Source organism: Gopherus evgoodei, chromosome 7, assembly GCF_007399415.2.
Source record: "Gopherus evgoodei ecotype Sinaloan lineage chromosome 7, rGopEvg1_v1.p, whole genome shotgun sequence".
In the NCBI taxonomy this organism is placed as follows: Eukaryota; Metazoa; Chordata; order Testudines; family Testudinidae; genus Gopherus; species Gopherus evgoodei.
In genome coordinates this window covers 77,126,845-77,145,506 of record NC_044328.1, presented here as the reverse complement: position 1 = coordinate 77,145,506, position 18,662 = coordinate 77,126,845, and the positions used below count along the sequence as shown (strand labels likewise).

The following is an 18,662-nucleotide window of genomic DNA, read 5'->3' as shown; positions in this document are numbered from 1 at the left end:
TTAGATTAAAAGTAAAACAAGTTTATTAATAAAAGGAGAGAGGATTTTAAGTGAGTTCAGATATCAAGTATAGTGTTAGAAATGGTTGCAAGCGAATAAAAGTGAAAAATACTTTCTAGTGGCTAAGACTCAACTCGGCAAGCTGCAGTCTTTGTTCAAGATAGTTTGCTTGCCAATCTACCCTCCAGCCGATGGCTGAGCACCTGTCTGACCAGGATCTCCCAGAAGGTCCAAAGTGCTCGGTTTCTTTGTCGTCTTAGGCCACTTGGGATTCCTTGCCCTTCTTTTATAGTCCAGTGAACCTTTGAAATGGATTCTTCTGAAGGGTTTCCCCCAAAGAAAAGTTTATTCAAGCTGTGAGGTAGGCGACATGGAGTCTCCTGGTAAAGGACGTTCCATGCTGTTTTTTTCACTCACTGGTGTTTGCTAAAATGCAAATTGATCTGTTCCTACACGCCCCTCTCCCTGCCATGATGCTGAGTGGTTATCTCCTCCCCTTATTGGCTTGCTGGTCCTGTTTACCTTCTATGTAAATTGCATTCCCATTGTTTCTTAATGTAACTTGGAAAATAACTTCAGGGTGACAGAACCACATTGCTATGTCTAGTGTGGGGTAACTTCAGTCCTGCCTGGCAGGCACAGTTTGATAACATAATTCCAAATATATATTTGTCATCCATACGTACCACCCAATGATATTGATGATCAGTAGGATATTAGCTTTCTGCTGATATCTTATTTGACACCTTTTAGACGCAATTTATGACGTTCGGGAGTTGGGGTGCACTCAACTGGACAGGCCAGCTGAAACTCACTGCCCTGTTGCATTGGGTTGCTGTTAGAGTCAGTCGCAACATCTGTTTTCCCTTACAAGGATGTACTTCCCACGGTCTGGCTGCCCTGTTGTGTGAAGGAAATTAATAGGGAAGTAAATGAGCTCTATTGCAAACTTTGAGGACAGACGTTGAAAAGTGAGATATTCACAGCAGTGCCATTAACACACACAAATGCATACATGGTGACTACTTGTAATGCCTCATTCTCTCTCTCTCTCTCTGCAGGACGATATGCATATGGTGATCAGAAAGTGGCTGTCTAGCACTGTTCCAAAGTATAAACAAATGGGGATTATTGGTGCTATTACCGTGGCAGGCAGCATGGCAGCAAAGAGGTGGGAAAGGAATAGAACCTGTCAACTGTCATTTAACCTGCTCTAGCCAGACTGATATAACCAGAGCTAGTAAGAGGGGAGGAGAAATGGGACAATCACATCATTTGTGATGGTTACTTTAAGGCTCACTGGAACAAAGCCACTGAAAAACATTTTTTGCAGACTATTGTCCTGTGTATCCCTTGAAAAAGTGCTCTCCTGCTGCTGGTCCTGCTACTGCTTTCCTGATAATGCTGATTCTGAGATGCCTGGATCAGCATCAGAAGGAGTTGTGTCAGGAAAAGATTTGAGATTGTTGTAGACAGTCAGTGCAACATGAGCTTCTGTGGCTAATACAGTCATTGGATGTAAAAACAATGAATTCTTGAGTAGGAGTAGAGAGGTTATATGACCTCTATTTGTCACTGGAGTTACTGCTGCAGGAATGCTGTGTCCTGTTCTGGTGTCCACAGTTCAAAATGGATTTTGATAAAATGGAGAGGGTTCAGAGAACAAGAATGATTACAGGGACACATGCCTTATAATGAGAGACTCAAGGAACTCAGTCTATTTAGTTTATCAAATAAAAGGTTAATGGGTGACTTGATCACAGTTTATAATATCTACGTGCGGAACTGAAGTTTGAGAATAGAGTGCTCTTAAGTCTAACAGACAAACGTGTAAGAAGTGCCAGTGGCTGAAAGTTGAAGTTAGACAAATTCAGACTGGAAATAAGGTGCTACTTTCTAACGATGACCCATTTACCAAGGTTTGTGGTGGATTCTCAATCATTTGGAATTTTTAAATCAAAATTGGATGTTTTTCTAAAAGTTTTGTTCTAGTTCAAATAAAAATTAATTCAGACAAGAATTAATTCAGGAAGGTTAGACAGTTCACAATAGTTCCTTCAGTCTTTATAATCTATGAATTTCTTGTGCAGGGATGTGAGCACTATATGCTAAGTGTGCAGGACAGTGAGCACAGCCAGGGGGCTGTTAAGGGATCATACCTGGAACAAGAGGCTTCAGGATTAGTTTAAATGGCTTTTTATTTGAGTTCCATTTAAGATGATCTAGCACACTTCTTATGTAACTTTTCAGAGCTGCTGAAAGCCCCAGGGCTCACTAGAGGGTCTCAGATGTCACAGCATAAAGTGAAGGATCACACAATTCACTGACTTGGTTGTCTTCAAAAAATGCTCTCTCTGTTATATTGCATGGAGAGAAAAGCCCAGTCTAGCTGTCTCTCCAGGCCCATGAGCCAACACACTTCCCAAAGGTGCTCTTCTGCATAACTCTGGCCTGGTCTACAGTATGTGTTTATACTGAATTTAGCAGTGTTAAACCGAATTAACCCTGCACCCGTCCACACAACGAAGCCCTTTATATCGATATAAAGGGCTCTTAATACCGATTTCTGTACTCCTTCCCAACGAGGGGAGTAGCGCTGAAATCGATATTGCTATGTCAGATTAGGGTTAGTGTGGCCGCAATTTGACGGTATTGGCCTCCGGGCGGTATCCCACAGTGCACCATTGTGACCGTTCTGGAAAGCAATCTGAACTCAGATGCACTGGCCAGGTAGACAGGAAAAGCCCCGTGAACTTTTGAATTTAATTTCCTGTTTTCCCAGCGTGGAGCTCTGATCAGCACAGGTAGTGATGCAGTCCCAAATCCAAAAAGAGCTCCAGCATGGACCGTACGGGAGATACTGGGGTTCTTATCGCTGTATGGGGAGACAAATCTGTTCTATCAGAGCTCCGTTACAGAAGACGAAATGCCAAAGCATTGGAAAAAATCTCCAGGCTATGATAGACAGAGGCTACAGCAGGGACTCAGCACAGTGCTGCGTGACAAACGTAACGGAAAGCCAAAGAATCAAATGGACGCTCATGGAGGGAGAGAGGAGGGACTGAGGACTCCAGCTATCCCACAGTCCCTGCAGTCTCCGAAAAGCATGTGCATTCTTGGCTGAGCTCCCAATGCCTGAAGGGTCAAAAACATTGTCCCACGTGGTTCAGGGTATATGTCGTCAATTTACCCCCTTTCCCCTACCCCTGAAAGAAAAGGGAAAAACATTTTTTCTTGTCTTTTTTTCAGTGTCACCCTATGTCTACTGCATGCTGCTGGTAGATGGGGTGCTGCAGCGCTGAACAGCAGCATCCCCTCCCCTCCCCTTCCTTTCCTGATGGCAGACCGTACAAAAGGATTGAAAACCGTCCTCATCATCCTGTGAGTGCTCCTGGCTGGCCTTTGTGAGGTCGGCCGGGGGCGCCTGGGCAAAAATGGGAATGACTCCTGGTCATTCCTGGCAGACGGTGCAAAAGGATTGAAAACCGTCTCATAGCAGCTGGAGACTGAACTCCATTAATGCCCCCCCCCCACCCTTTCATGTCTAATGAAGATTCTGTACTGCCTGGACTATCATAGCAGCAGGAGGCTGCCTCCCCCTCATTTTCTCTCCCTAGAAAGTTAGTGTTTCTTATTCCTGCATTCTTTATTACTTCATCACACAAATGGGGGGACACTGCCACTGTAGCCTGGAAGGGGTGGGGGAGGAGGGAATCAACAGGTGGGATTGTTGCAGGGGCGCCCCCCCAAGAATGGCATGCAGCTCATCATTTCTGCGGGATCTCTGGGGCTCTGACCTGAAGCGGCTGTGCTCTCTGGTTCTCTAGTACACTTGCCCCATATTCTAGGCAGGACTGACTCTATTTTTAGACAAAACATAAAGAAGGGAATGACCTGGAGAGTCATTCCCATTGTTGTCCATGCGCCTCCGGCCGACCTCAGTGAGGCCAGCCAGGAGCACCCATGAGAGCAGCAGACAGTACAAAAGGACTGATAACCGTCATCGCCAATTTCCAATTGCAGATGGTAGAAAAGGACTGATAACCGTCATCTTATTGCCAATTTCCAATTGCAGACAGTGCTATAGCTGATAACCGTCTCTTCTACCTTGCAAAGGCAAATGAATGCTGCTGTGTAGCACTGCAGTACCGCGTCTGCCAGCAGCATCCAGTACACATACGGTGACAGTGACAAAAGGCTAAACGGGTTCCATGGTTGCTGTGCTATGGCGTCTGCCAGGGCAATCCAGGGAAAAAGGATGCGAAATGATTATCTGCTGTTGCTTTCACAGAGGAAGGATTGAGTGACAACATTTACCCAGAATAACCCACGGCACTGTTTTGGCCCCATCATGCATTCGGATCTCAACCCAGAATTCCAATGGGGGGGCAGACTGCGGGAACTATGGGATAGCTATCCACAGTGCAACACTCCGGAAATTGACACTAGTCTCGGTACATGGACGCACACTGCCGAATTAATGTGCTTAATGTGGCTGCGTGCACTCGAGTTTATACAATCTGTTTTAAAAAACCAGTTTATGTAAAATTGGAATAAACCCGTAGTGTAGACATACCCACTGTCTCTAGAGCACCTAATGAAAATGACACTGTGAAGTAGACTTGAAAGTCTAGCAGGGCATGTTGTTGGGGACTGTATATTGGGGGATCTGCGGAGCAGATTAATACACTGCTACTTTACAATGGTTCTGATGTCTTCCTGTAAAGTTTTTCTTTGCTGCTGAAAGTTCTTACCCCCTGTGAAGTACTGCATTGTGTGTGCAATGGCTATTAGGCAGGATGGGCAGGGATGGTGTCCCTAGCCTCTGTTTGCCAGAAGCTGGGAATGGGCAATGGGATGGATCACTTGGTGATTACCTGTTCTGTTCATTCCCTCTGGGGCACCTGATTGGCCAGTCGGAAAACAGGATACTGAGCTAGACTGACCTTTGGTCTGACCCAGCATGGCCGTTCTTATGTGCTCCAGTGATTCATGTGAACTTTCCATAGACAGTGCAGCCCTAGCCATCCTTTAGGTTAATCAACAGTCTTATGCCTACAATCCTGACAATGGAAACGAGCACTTTTTAATGATGCTCCAAGAATCTCCCTATTACTCTCTGCCATTTCCTATCTGTGCTGGCACTTAAAACTGGGCTGAAGAAGTGCTTGGACCCAGGCAACGGCAGTTAGGCATGTGCCTTTGTGATAGGCCCATCTTTCCCATGAGTAATTCCTCCAGGGCAGAGAGCCTTGTATCTTAGTGTAAACAGGTTTGAGCATCTTGCTCTGTAGTGTACTGTGCACTGAAAAGAGTTTGTTGATTTCAGAAGTAAAGAAGACCAGTGTTCATTGGAGAGAATGCAGCAAAGTGAAGAGCACTGCAGACAGGTGAGTACCAGGACAGTGTGTGTGCTGAAGGGAGACTGCAGCTGTCAAGGGGTTGTGCTGGGAAGGGGAGTGAAAGGCAGAGGAGTGTGTCTGTGGAGAGGTCAGGGTCACACTGGGTGAATGGGCTATTTGTGTCAGTACAGGGCCCGGGAATGGAGTAAGGCAGGTTTGTGTGTCTGCAGAGAGGAGAATGAGTGGCCCTTTGGGGGAAGATAGGATCTGTGCTTGTTCTGTAACCACTTTCCTCTGAGGAGTTCAACAGTGCCTAACAGAATGGAGTCCTGGCCCATGACTGGGGCTGCTAGTCAGTGCCGTAACACAAATACGTAATATGAGGGGTCAGGTGGAAAGGCAGCAGCTTTTGGGGTTTGTATGTCAGTGAGAGGGGCTAGGCAGGGGTTTGTGGGGGTTGTCTCTCAGTGGGAGAGTTAGGGAGGTGGAGAAGGGGGAGCTGTGGATCCTGCCTGTGTCTGATCAAGCTGGGGGTTAGGGTATGCATTATTCCCCTGTCATTGGTCCTTCTTTGCAGCTCTCCATCTTGCTTGATCTGGTGAGCTACTGCTGTGAGCGAAGTCCTGAGGCTTTGGCTCTGTATTATGATGAACTGGCCAACTTGATTGAGAAACAGAAAGGGAATTTGGATTCACAAATCTTGGTATGTTATAGAGTGGTTTGTATTCAGTCAATGATATTAACGCTTTGATGACATGCAGGTTAACATGCATCATGGGACAGCATCTGTGTAAGAATCACATTCCTGTCTGAAAAAGTTATTCCTGTTTATTGCTGCAGGTGACGCCTAGGAGTCCTGTAACTGACTGAGATTAGATGGAAAATCCAGTCTTTCAGCTTGTTTCCTTTTTTGTTTGCATACCCGGAGTGGTCTGTTGTTGGTGTACGCCTTTCACACAGCCATGGTGGAGAGAGAAACCTTTTTTAAAATAGCAAGTGTGATTCTAAATGTACCAGACATAGTGGGGGGGATCAGGGGCAGGGATAGAACCTGAAACTACTTTAAACTTTTTTTTTTTTAAGTTGTCATCCTTTTTAAACATGCAGGGCTCTCTAATGTCCAAGGGTTTGGAGGAGACACCATGGGGCTGTTTGGGCTGCTTAGTGGGGGAGCAAGTTGGGACTTCTGCCTGCAGAGAGTCTTGATTGACCCTGCCTTTCCCCTTACTTGAGAGCTCTTTCAAACCCTGCTTTCCCTTCTACTGTACCTACTGGGGAAGGTAGCAGGTCAGATTGAGGGTTGGGAGGGTGGCTGGTGGGGAATATGAGACCATGGGGGAAGCTATTGTAGGGGTAGTCTTAAGCTGTCGGGGCACAGGAGGCAGGACTGGTATTGGGAGGAGGGTGGAACTTGGCTGTACCAAGACCACAGCAACCATAGTTCATTAGCCAGTGCTGAAAGTCCAGAGTATTTAGTGCCATTGGCTGAGGGTTGCAGAGATGACCTTGCGTTCTGCTTTGAAGCCTCTATGGCTGTGTCTTCATTAGGAAAAAGTTGTGTTCTTACCTTGAGTCAGCTAATATTAGGTAAAATCCTAGCCCAGATGAGATGGTTTGGAGTTCTCACATGTTAGCAGGTCAGGGTAAAACTATGGGGAGCCTAGTCTATAATTCAACCTGCCAGTTCATGTGAAGTCTACACATTGCCTTGTCTTCACTGGGATTTTATCTTACCCAGCCCACTCTCCCCCTTTATCCCCTACCCAATTGAAGACAAGGCCTGTGTAGTTGGGAGATGGAAGAAGAACAAACCAATGTTGTGAGCAGTGACAGCAGAGTGGCTGCCTCAGAGCTGGGGGCCCCAAGTAACCCAGAATTGTGCATCAAACACAGCTTGCCGTGGAGAAAGGAATGATCATCCTGCACAGAATCTGTCAATGGGGACCCCTTGAATGGAGGTGTCTGTCTGTCTGTCTGTCTTTGAGTGGCCACAGCCTGATAAACCCCACTGCTAGAGAGCCCAGGGCTTTTTATAGCATGTTTGATTAGCCTCAGAAAGAAAAAGGTTGAGAATCCTTGCTCTAGAATCACCTGTGGGTGCTGGGTGCACATGAGCCTGTGTAAAGGGGTGGGGAACAGGCAGAAGCAGGCAGGGAAGCTGGATAGTGCAATAATCTTCTTAAAGTATTTGGATGTGGCAGAGACCTTCCCCTCCACAGTAGCTGAGTCAAACTGAATCAAGGACATGGGAGAATAATCACAATAATATCTGGTGGTTTCATAGCACTTTTCATTTCAAAGGCAGTGAGTAGCATTTTAGGGGTAGGGAAGTTGAGCCACAGATTGGGTAGTGATTGGTCCAAGGTCACATGGTGTATCTGGGAAGAGGACCCAGGTCTCTTCAGTCCCGGTCCAGTGCTCTGGCCACTGGGCCATATAAGTGTATGAAATGCAGGGGGAAGAGCATGTTCTTCCCTTTTCAGGGAGAAAGAGATACTGGAAACCAATTAAGATCCCCACCCCTACCTTAGGCATTTGTTCAGCTGTTTCCTATGTGTAATTTCTTGGAGCTTTCCTACTCCCTGCAGACTGTTGGATTAGCTCTCTACCCCTCATCCAATCACATTCATCCAAGGCATAGGATTCAGGTGCAGCTGAAGTGGAACACCCATGGGGGGGGGCACACCTCAAAGAACTCCAGTTACACTAAAGATGGGTAACTGCTTGTCAAGGCAGAATCACCACTCTGGTCCCTCGAGTGCAGGAAGTGAGGGCCCTCAAGGATTTTAAAAATTAATACTTGCCACCCCAGGCTTGTATTAAACTCCCAAGGTTACAGTTTCTCTCTGACCTTGGCTTGGTAAACGTTGCCACCACCCAAATGCAAAAAAAACTCTTCGAGCCCGGGAAGGAGCACTTGGGAATTCCTCCCTGTTGGGTACCCTCGAGCCCTTTCACCCCCCCTCTGGGGAAGAGCTGAGAAAGAAAACAAAGGAAATTAGCTGTGGCTATCAGCTAATCAGACAACATGCACAAACCTCTTAGGACACCAAAAATCCAATCCTGTTCTTAAATAGGGTAAATTTTGTTAAAAACAAAAAGGGAAAAAATACATCTGGAACTTAGGCTTTTTGCTATATCTTAAAAGAAACAATTACAAAAATTAAGCACTGAAAATAGCTTTTTGGGGGGTTCAGCTTAAAGGTTACAAGGAAACAAAAGCATCTGGAGTTAACACAGAGGAAATCCATAAGCCAAAATAAGAAATAAACCTGATAGCATCTAACTAAACATTCCTTATCTAAATTATTTCTTCTAGGTATGGAAAATACTTTTTCATACCTGGTTCAAACATTACACAGCATTTCTGCTTATAGCATTGCTGCTCTGTGCCCTGAAGCCCAGAAAACAGACAAAGGGAAAGTTTTTTTCCCCAATTTTAAAAAGTTCTACCTTCCCATTGGCTCTTTTCATAAGGTTCCCACTTCCTTTTCTTTACCTGGGGGACTTTTAACCCTTTACAGGTAAAGCAAGCAGAGAACAGACCAAGAGGATTTTTACAGTTGGCTGGCTGGCTGTCCATCAAAGGGAGTTACCCACCACTTTATTTATCACACTGCTCCTTTCTGTACTCTCAGCGCAGCTCCTTTCACTAGCCCCCTGTGCTAAGCTGTGGTTCTCTTTCTTCCAGGAGCGGATTGGGAAGAGTGTGGTGGAGGACTTTTCCAATGACTTTGTGGTAGATCTCACTCCTGCAGTTGATGGGTATGCTAGAGAAGTGCTAAGTGTTAATGCTAATAGTATTTATTGTCAATAGTTGAATTTACTAACAGGGTGCTGACCGCGACTGATAACTGGCTTCTCTGCAGTGTTCACCTGTTCCCAGTGAAGTCCTTGTATAATCTGGATGAAGATGAAAGTCAGGGAACAATTGTTATCAACCTATTGCCACTGCTGTCACAGAACTGGCTTGGCAAGAGAGTTGATGAAATGGCAACTAGGAACCAGGGTAAAAAGTAAGTGATGCCTTCCTTTTAAAATCATTTCACTGTCCAATAAATTGCAGTCACAACTCTGTCTCCCTAAATGCCTATCAAATATACAGAAAAGTTAGGCAGGAGCCTGTATTCTTATCCATTTCTTGTTGTCGAAGATGTCTCGGGCTGTGTGATGTGGGAAAGGCAGGATGATACAATGGTTTGAGTGCTAGCCTGGGACTCAGGAAACCTGGGTGCCATTCTCTGCTCTGCCACAGACTCCCTGTGCTACCTTTGGCAAGTTGCTTAGTCTCCCTTTGCCTCAGTTTCCCATTTGCACAATGGGGTAGAAAGCACTTCCTGCCTCCTGGAAATGTTGTAATAATAAATATATCAAAGATTGTGATACTGTAGAAGTGGGGTTGATATTAAGTACCGTAGATAGATTTAGTTTAGAGAGGAGCTGGAGGAAGTGTGATAGAGGTATATAATTGAGTGTTCCTTTTTTATTCCTTCTCCTAATGCAAGAACAAGACATCCACTGAAACAGAAGGGCAGCAAAGTTAATACTGATAAAAGGAATTAATTTTTACCGACATATATTCAGCATGGGAGCTTATTGCCACAAGAGATCGTTGAGGCCAGGAACTTTTTTGGATTCAAAAGATAATTTGACATTTTGACATGAATAACCAGAAAATCCAGAGTTACTTTAGTGTGAAAAACACATTTAGGAGGTCCATGAGCCCTCCTCCCTCAAGGCAAAAGCAATCAATGACTGAGGAAGTTGGGAAGAAATTTCTCCTCTACAGTTGCTCACTTCACAGCTTCTCGTACCTTCCTCTGACTCATTTGGTATTGCCCAGATGCTGGATTAGATGGACCCTGGTCTGATCTGATCTGTTCAAGTACAGCGTCTTTTCTACCTGTGGAACTTTATCCTAAAGATTTGAGATCAAGGACTTTATTTGGGAATGAAGCTGAGGGAGAAAAGTTAACCATGGTATGACAGATTTTTGTTACTAATCTGCCTGGGGCGTCAGGTGATTAGACTGAGGCTGCAAGATTGTTAGGGGAGGAGATGAAGGGGCACACCAAGTGACTAATTTTAAGGCTTTATTAATTAAATAACAGTGGTGAGTGCTTGGTGCTTTCCATGTTACTTAGAGGAAGGAAAAAAGCGTTAGTGCCTGTGCCCTAAACCACTTTCATACTCACACGCACACAACCCACGGCTGGCCAAACCAAACCTGGGTGTAACATTAGAAGAAGAAGGGGAAGAGTGGAAGAGAGTTCTGTCCTATTCACAGGCTGTTCAGGGTCTGCTGTTGATCTCCTATTTGCGTCAGCTTTTAGGAAGGTTTTAAGTTTTGGAGTTTTTTGGGGGCGTTTTGTTTAGGGACCTTTGTTTCCTGTGCTTTTTTGTACCAGTTTAAACTGGCCTTTTGTCGCTTTCTTAGCTTTTTTAAAACACGCTGGCTTTAGGGATGGGAAACTGTTGTTTTTCCCCTTGCTAGTTTTTGCAGCCCCTGCAGTTCTGTTGAGCTGAATGTTTCTTTTTTATGACTGGTTGGGGTTGGAATCCAGGCTCCCGTCTTTCTTGGCAAGCAGCCTAAAGTCGGTTGTGTGCTGTGGCCTAGGGCTGGAGTTAACATCCTATCTTTGGACCTAGCTGGAGCTTCAGGTTACCCGTTCCCTTCTCCCTTCCTCCCCCTTCAGCCTCTCACAACTTGCAAAGAAATCTTTGTCTCCACACTCACACCTTCAACTCTTCCCACAATATACTCCACTACATATACAAGCGCTAGCAACTTTCAATGCTAAACTGCTTATCCTGGGGAACCCCATTTTATTGTGACTGACATTGGTGCTTTTCTGCCCTGCAAACTCGCAAGGGCAGAATATTACAAATGGGCAAAGTGGCTTCAGTGGGACAGGAAATGTTTTTCTTTCTTGAGGTTCACTAGTGAGTAGTAGAATGCAGAAAACAACTTCTCTCTTCTTTCCCCAGGATAGTGGCTCCAGAGTGTCTGTCTCCCTCTTTCAGATTGCTGAGACTTTACACAACGGAGCAACACAATGGGAGCATGGAGGAGATCGATGCCTTGCTAGGTATAGGGAATAGCTATTGAGCTCTACGTGTCTGAGACAATCTCCCTGCCCTAGTTCCGCCTACAATCTCTGCAGTCTTGGCAGGGCCCCCCCAGGACTGGTGCAGAAGAGATTGAGGTGTTGTGTTACACCCCCCCCCCGGATATGGTGGGCTGTTCTGTGACTGAGGGAGGTGGCTGGCTGGGCTTGGTTTCCTCAGGTGGGAGGCTGAGTTCAGCAGTGCTCAGTGTGGTGGTTGGTACAGTGCATGCAATGAGAATAAAGCATTCTCCACATGCAGGGAAGCCAACTGAGTGCAAGTGCCAGAGCTGAGTGTCATGCTAACTGAGCCCGGCAAGCAGAGTTCAAGAAACCCTATTCCTGCTCTGTGACAGGCTGTCCCCTACACCTGACTGACTTGGAGGTAGAAGGGAAGTTGGACTCCTTAGCCAAGCAGGAAAGGGAATTCCTGTGCTCGCTCTTGTTCCATGCGCTCAATTGGTTCCGTGAGGTGAGTGGAGCTGCAGAAAGCGGCTGGGCCTTCCAGTGCTCACTTCATACCTCGCTATGCTACAGAATTTTGTATTGTAATTACCTTCTAACAGGCTTGTAATAATATGCCACCTGTACAGTGGGGTTGTTGGCAGGCCCAGGTCCCCATGGGCCTGTCTTGCCCCTCCAATGCAAAGGGGGCCAGTTGGGTGGGCACAGATCCCTGCATCTCCTACCTGTTCGCCGCCCAGGACAGAAGGGAGTTGGTGGGCACAGACCCCCCATGTCCCTAGGCACTCTTTCAGATTTCAGGGATTCTGTAATGAAGACAAGCTGTAAGTGGCTTCAGAGGGAGCGCTGTTTACAACTGATCTCCCCTCCTGGTGGATAGCTTCCTGGTTGTCACTTGTCCCAGTCGTTTGGGATAGACAAATACATCCTGTGTTAATTTCTCTCTCCTAATTAACATGTCCACCAGTCCCTCTTTGTAAACATGTCTAAAAGGCTGTCCAGTAGTTGCTTCTGTGACATGGGCATTGCTGTTTTGGTAGTTTTTTTCTGATGGGATTCTGAAGAGATGGGTTTTTCTGTGCAGCCTGGATTCAGAGATACAAACTGCCTGTGTGAATGGTGTCACCCAGATGTTCAGAACTAGTAGATGTTACTCAGGCAGGAGAAATTAATTACTGAATAGTGCCCCTTTTGTTGCTAATGAGTATGATTTGTATCTATAGGTTGTGAATGCCTTCTGTCAGCAACAGGACCTTGAGATGAAAGGGAAAGTTTTGACTAGATTACAGAACATCACTGAGCTACAGAACATGCTTGGAAAGTGCTTAGCAGGTGAGCTGTGCAGAATACAGGATCCAGAGTCCAAGTGAGCATTCGCTCCTGGGAGGGGACCACTCTGCATGGCTAAGTGCCTTGTATAGTTATTCTCTGAATAATGTCTTCCTTTGAACTTCTCCTGCACTGTTTCCACCAGCCATCAGCAAATATTGACAGAGTCTGGTAGAGGGTGACAGACACTCCACTAAGCGCGTTAATAGCTGCATCATGAAGAGACAATGTCTCACCAGAGTAGATCAGGTTGTAACAAACTGTGTATTATAAGTAGGACTCTGCCAAATTCACAGTCCATTTTGGTCAATTTTACAGTCACAGGATTTTAAAAATTGTAAATGTCATGATTTCAGCTATTTAAATCTGAAATTTCACAGTGTTGTAATTGTAGGGGTCCTAACCCAAAAAAGACGTTGGGGTGAGTAACAAGGTTATTGTAGTGGGAGTTGTGGTACTGCTGCTGGCGGCGGTGTTGCCTTCAGAGCTGGGCAGCCGGAGAGTGGCGGCTGCTGACCTGGAGCCTAGCTCTGAAGGCTGCACAGAACAGCGCCCTGCCAGCGGCAGCACAGAACTAAGGGTGGCAATACTGTACCATACCAGCTCTGAAGGCTGAGCGGCCTCCAGCAGCAGCACAGAAGTAAGGATGGCATGGTATGGTATTGCCACCCTTAATTCTAGGCTGCTGCATGCAGAATTGGGCCCTCAGTCCGCAGTCACCACTCTCTGGCCGTCCAGCTCTGCATGCAGCCCACACTTTGCAGAATTACAATAGGACCTCAGAGTTATACTTCATATTTCTAGTTTCAGAAATGATATATTTATACAAATAGGATGACCACACTCAGTAGGTTATAAACTTTGTAATAATACCTTATAAGAGACCTTTTGCATGAAGCATATTTCAGTTATATTATATTCACAGTCATTAGCATATTTTTATAAAATCATATGGAGTGCAATGTCACAACCGTGACCTCTCCCCACCCTCTCCCCCCCAAATTAACCTTGCAACTCTTTTGGGTCAGGACCCCCGATTTGAGAAATGCTAGTCTCCCCTGTGAAATCTGAATAGAAGAGGGTAAAAGCACACAAAAGACCAGATTTCACAGGGGGAGACCATATTTCACAGTCTGTGATGCATTTTTAATGACCATGAATTTGGTAGGGCCCTACTTATAAGCCCCATTTTTAAATCTTTGGACAAACTGTGGTCGGGGAGTAGTAAGCAAGCCCTAGCCCTTTAAACTGCTGCAGCAACGGCCCCAGGGGAATACCCTAAAGTAAGAATGTTTGTTCCCTGGCTGGCCTAGAGTTGCTGGAATGGCTCTGTGCTGGCCTCCCTACCAGCCCCCAGTCATAGAATCATAGAATATCAGAGTTGGAAGGGACCTCAGAAGGTCCAAGCCCCTGTTCATAGCCAGACCAATCCCCAGACAGATTTTTTGCCCCAATCCCTAAATGGCCCCCTCAAGGATTGAACTCGCAATCCTGGGTTTAGCAGGGCAATGTTAAAACCACTGAGCTATCAGTCCTCCCAGTGTAAAGGGGCATACAGGAGGTGAAGCTAGAGAGCGCTGTGTCCTGGTCATTCTTGTTTGGCACATAGCAGAAAGAGAGCCATTTCCGCCAGAACATAAGTTAGAGCAGGGGTCGGCAACCTATGGCACGTGCTAAAAACGGCATGTGCTGCTGCCTGCCGGAGTCCCGGCAGGCAGTAGCGTGCCATTAAAAGCCCAGTCCGGCCCGCTCTTCTCCACCCTCCGCTTCCCTCTCCCTCCCCCCCGCGGGAGCAAGGGGCAGAAGCATAGGCATGCGCATGGCTTGTGCCCAGGAACACCCTAATGCAGGAGTGGGCAAATGGCCCCACTCTCCCAGCACAGCAAGCTGCAAGGTCTGCGCTGCCAGGTCGAGCGTAGCAAGCGGCCGGCCCCTCCCCCACCTTCCCCTCTCCGCTGGACCCATGCCGGCTCAGCCCACTGCCGGTCTGGGGTCCTGGCTGCCGGCCCCGCACAGCCCGCTGTCGGTCTGGGGTTCTGGCTACTGGACCCTTGCCAGCTGGGTTCCCGGCCGCAGGCCCTGCTCAGCCCGCTGCTGGCCTACGTGAACAGAACCCCAGACCAGCAGCTGGCTGAGTCGGCCAGCGGCGTAAAATCAACATTTTAATCTAATTTTAAATGAAGCTTCTTAAACATTTTGAAAACCTTGTTTATTTTACGATACAACACTAGTATAGTTATATAATATATAGACTTATAGAGAGAGACCTTCTAAAAAACATTAAAATGTATTACCAGCACGCAAAACCTTAAATTAAAGTGAATAAATGAAGACTCGGCACACCGCTTCTGAAAGGTTGCCAACCCCTGAGTTAGAGCAACCTTGATGGTGCTCTACCTTCCACACACTATGCTGTGGAGGGATCAAAGGCAACTTAAGGCACTAAGCATAGGAGTAGAGGAGGTGGTGATCAGGATCAGTGGGGGCATCTCCCGTGAAAGTCTAGCTTGCTCATATTTTATTGATTGTGTGAAGAACTGAACTCACTGACTTGCTATCCTCTGGCTCTTTTAGCAAGCCCTGGTTATGTACCTCCTCGCGCTATCTTCGACTGTGAAGCCCTGGAAGCAGCACCAACTATCAATGCTGTTGGTCTAGTTAAAAAGAAGAAAACAGGTAGAGAAAATTCCCCCAGAATACTTATGCAAACAGTTAGCAGTCAAGGATTCAGCAGAATAGCACAGCTGTAGCCACATCAGTGCTACCTTAGAAACAGGGATCAGACCCAGGGTCTGCACAGCCCAGTATCTGGTCTCTGACAGTGGCTAGCACAAGATGCTTCAGGAGAAGGTGCAGGAAATGCTGCAGTAGGTGGTTATTGGATAACCTGCCTCCAGGGGAAGTTTCCTCTTAATTCCCAGTAGTTAGAGGTCTGTTTAAGCCTTGCAGTTTATATCTTTCCGAAACTTAAAAAAAATTAAAAAATTTATTTGTGATTTAATCACAGTTTTAATGACACTGTTAAAAAATAGAATACCAATTGAAATGTATTACCTATTTTTGGATGTTTTCTACATTTTCAAATATAGTGATTTCAATTACTATACAGAATACAAAATGTGCAGTGCTCCCTTTATATTATTACTCTTATTACATATATTTGCACTGTAAAAATGATAAACAAAAGATTATATTTTTCAGTTCACCTCATACAAATACCGTAATGCAATCTCTTTATTGTGAAAGTGCAATTTATAAATGTAGACTTTTTTTTGTTACATAACTACACTCAAAAACAAAACAATGTAAAACTTCAGAGACTACTTCTTATTCAGCCAATCACTAAGAAAAACAAGTTTGTTTACATTTACGGGAGATAATGCTGCTGGTTTCTTATTTACAATGTCAGCTGAAAGTGAGAAATAATCATAGAATATCAGGGTTAGAAGGGACATCAGGAGGTCATCTAGTCCAGCCACCTGCTCAAAGCAGGACCAATCCCCAACTAAATAATCCCAGCCAGGTCTTTGTCAAGCCTGACCTTAAAAACCTCTAAGGAAGAAGATTCCACCCACCTCCCTAGGTAACCCATTCCAGTGCTTCACCACCCTCCTAGTGAAAAAGTTTTTCCTAATATCCAACCTAAACCTCCCCCACTGCAACTTGAGAACATTACTCCTTGTTCTGTCGTCTGGTACCACTGAGAACAGTCTAGATCCATCCTCTTTGGAACCCCTTTTCAGGTAGTTGAAAGCAGCTATCAAATCCCCCCTCATTCTTCTCTTCCGCAGATTAAACAATCCCAGTTCCCTCAGCCTCTCCTTATAAGTCATGTGCTTCAGCCCCCTAATCATTTTTGCTGCCCTCCACTGGACTTTTTCCAATTCCACATCCTTCTTGTAGTGTGGGGCCCAAAACTGGACAAAGTACTCCAGATGAGGCCTCACCAACGCCGAATAGAGGGGAATGATCACGTCCCTCGATCTGCTGGCAATGCCCCTACTTACACAGCCCAAAATGCCATTAACCTTCTTTGCAACAAGGGCACACTGTTGACTCATATCCAGCTTCTCATCCACTGTAACCCCTAGGTCCTTTTCTGCGGAACTGCTTCCTAGCTATTCGGTTCCTAGTCTGTAACAGTGAATGGGATTCTTGCGTCCTAAGTGCAGGACTCTGCACTTGTCCTTGTTGAACCTCATCAGGTTTCTTTTGGCCCAATCCTCTAATTTCTCTAGGTCCCTCTGTATCCTGTCCCTACCCTCCAGCGTATCTACCACTCCTCCCAGTTTAGTGTCATCTGCAAACTTGCTGAGGGTGCAGTCCACGCCATCCTCCAGATCATTACTGAGGATATTGAACAAAACTGGCCCCAGGACCGATCCTTGGGGCACTCCGCTTGAAACTGGCTGCTAACTAGACATGAAGCCATTGATCACTACCTGTTGAGCCCAACTCTCTTGCCAACTTTCTATCCACCTTATAGTCCAATCATCCAGCCCATACTACTTTAACTTGCTGGCAAGATTACTGTGGGAGACCATATCAGAAGCTTTGCTTTCCCCACATCCACAGACCCAGTTATCTTCTCATAGAAGTCAATTAGATTAGTCAGGCATGACTTGCCCTTGGTGAATCCATGCTGACTGTTCCTGATCACTTTCCTCTCCTCTAAGTGCTTCAGAATTGATTCCTTGAGGACCTGCTCCATGATTTTTCCAGGGACTGAGGTGAGGCTGACTGGCCTGTAGTTCCCCGGATCTTCCTCCTTCCCTTTTTTAAAGGTGGGCACTACAGTAGTCTTTTTCCAGTCATCTAGATCCTCCCCCGATTGCTATGAGTTTTCAAAGATAATGGCCAATGGCTCTGCAATCACATCCGCCAACTCCTTTAGCACCCTCGGATGCAGCACATCCGGCTCCATCGACTTGTGCTTGTCCAGTTTTTCTAAATAGTCCCGAACCACTTATTTCTCCACAGAGGACTGGTCACCTCCTCCCCATACTGTACTGCCCAGTGCAGCAGTCTGGGAGCTTGTTTGTGAAGACAGAGGCAAAAAAATCATTGAGTACATTAGCTTTTTCCACATCCTCTGTTACTTGCCTCCCTCATTCAGTAAGGGGCCCACACTTTCCTTGACTTTCTTCTTGTTGCTAAAATACTTGAAGAAACCCTTCTTGTTACTCTAACATCTCTTGCTAGCTGGAACTCCAGGTGTGATTTGGCCTTCCTGATTTCACTCCTGCATTCCTCAACAATATTTTTATACTCTTCCCTGGTCATTTGTCCAATCTCCCACTTCTTGTAAGCTTCTTTTTTGCGTTTAAGATCAGCAAGGATTTCACTGTTAAGCCAAGCTGGTCTCTTGCCATATTTACTATTCTTTCTACACATTGGGATGTTTTTTTCCTGCAACCTCAACAAGGATTCTTTGAAATACAGCCAGCTCTCCTGGACTCCTTTCCCCCTTATGTTATTCTTCCAGGGGATCCTGCCCATCAGTTCCCTGAGAGAGTCTAAGTCTGCTTTTCTGAAGTTCAGGTTCCGCATTCTGCTGCTCTCCTTTCTTCCTTGTGTCAGGATCCTGAACTCGACCATCTCATGGTCACTGCCTCCCAGGTTCCGATCCACTTTTGCTTCCTCTACTAATTCTTCCCTGTTTATGAGTAGTAGGTCAAGAAGAGCTCTGCCCCTAGTTGGTTCCTCCAGCACTTGCACCAGGAAAGTGTCCCCTACACTTCCCAAAAATTTCCTGGATTGTCTGTGCACCGCTGTATTGCTCTCCCAGCAGATATCAGGGTGATTAAAGTCTCCCATGAGAACCAGGGCCTACGATCTAGTAACTTCTGCTAGTTGCCAGAAGAAAGCCTCGTCCACCTCATCCTCCTCTTCTGATGTTCTATAGTAGACTCCCACCACG

General features: G+C 46.0%; 1 protein-coding gene across 1 annotated transcript in view; it reads left to right on the top strand.

Annotated features, from left to right (window-relative positions):
- Positions 1 to 18,662, top strand: part of FANCD2 (FA complementation group D2) — a 146,395-nt gene that overhangs the window by 45,441 nt on the left and 82,292 nt on the right. The window contains 9 exon segments of the mRNA XM_030570879.1: positions 1,062 to 1,171; positions 5,330 to 5,390; positions 5,920 to 6,045; positions 9,034 to 9,107; positions 9,212 to 9,358; positions 11,331 to 11,431; positions 11,806 to 11,921; positions 12,637 to 12,745; positions 15,317 to 15,418. Coding sequence (XP_030426739.1) covers positions 1,062 to 1,171; positions 5,330 to 5,390; positions 5,920 to 6,045; positions 9,034 to 9,107; positions 9,212 to 9,358; positions 11,331 to 11,431; positions 11,806 to 11,921; positions 12,637 to 12,745; positions 15,317 to 15,418 — 946 coding nt within the window.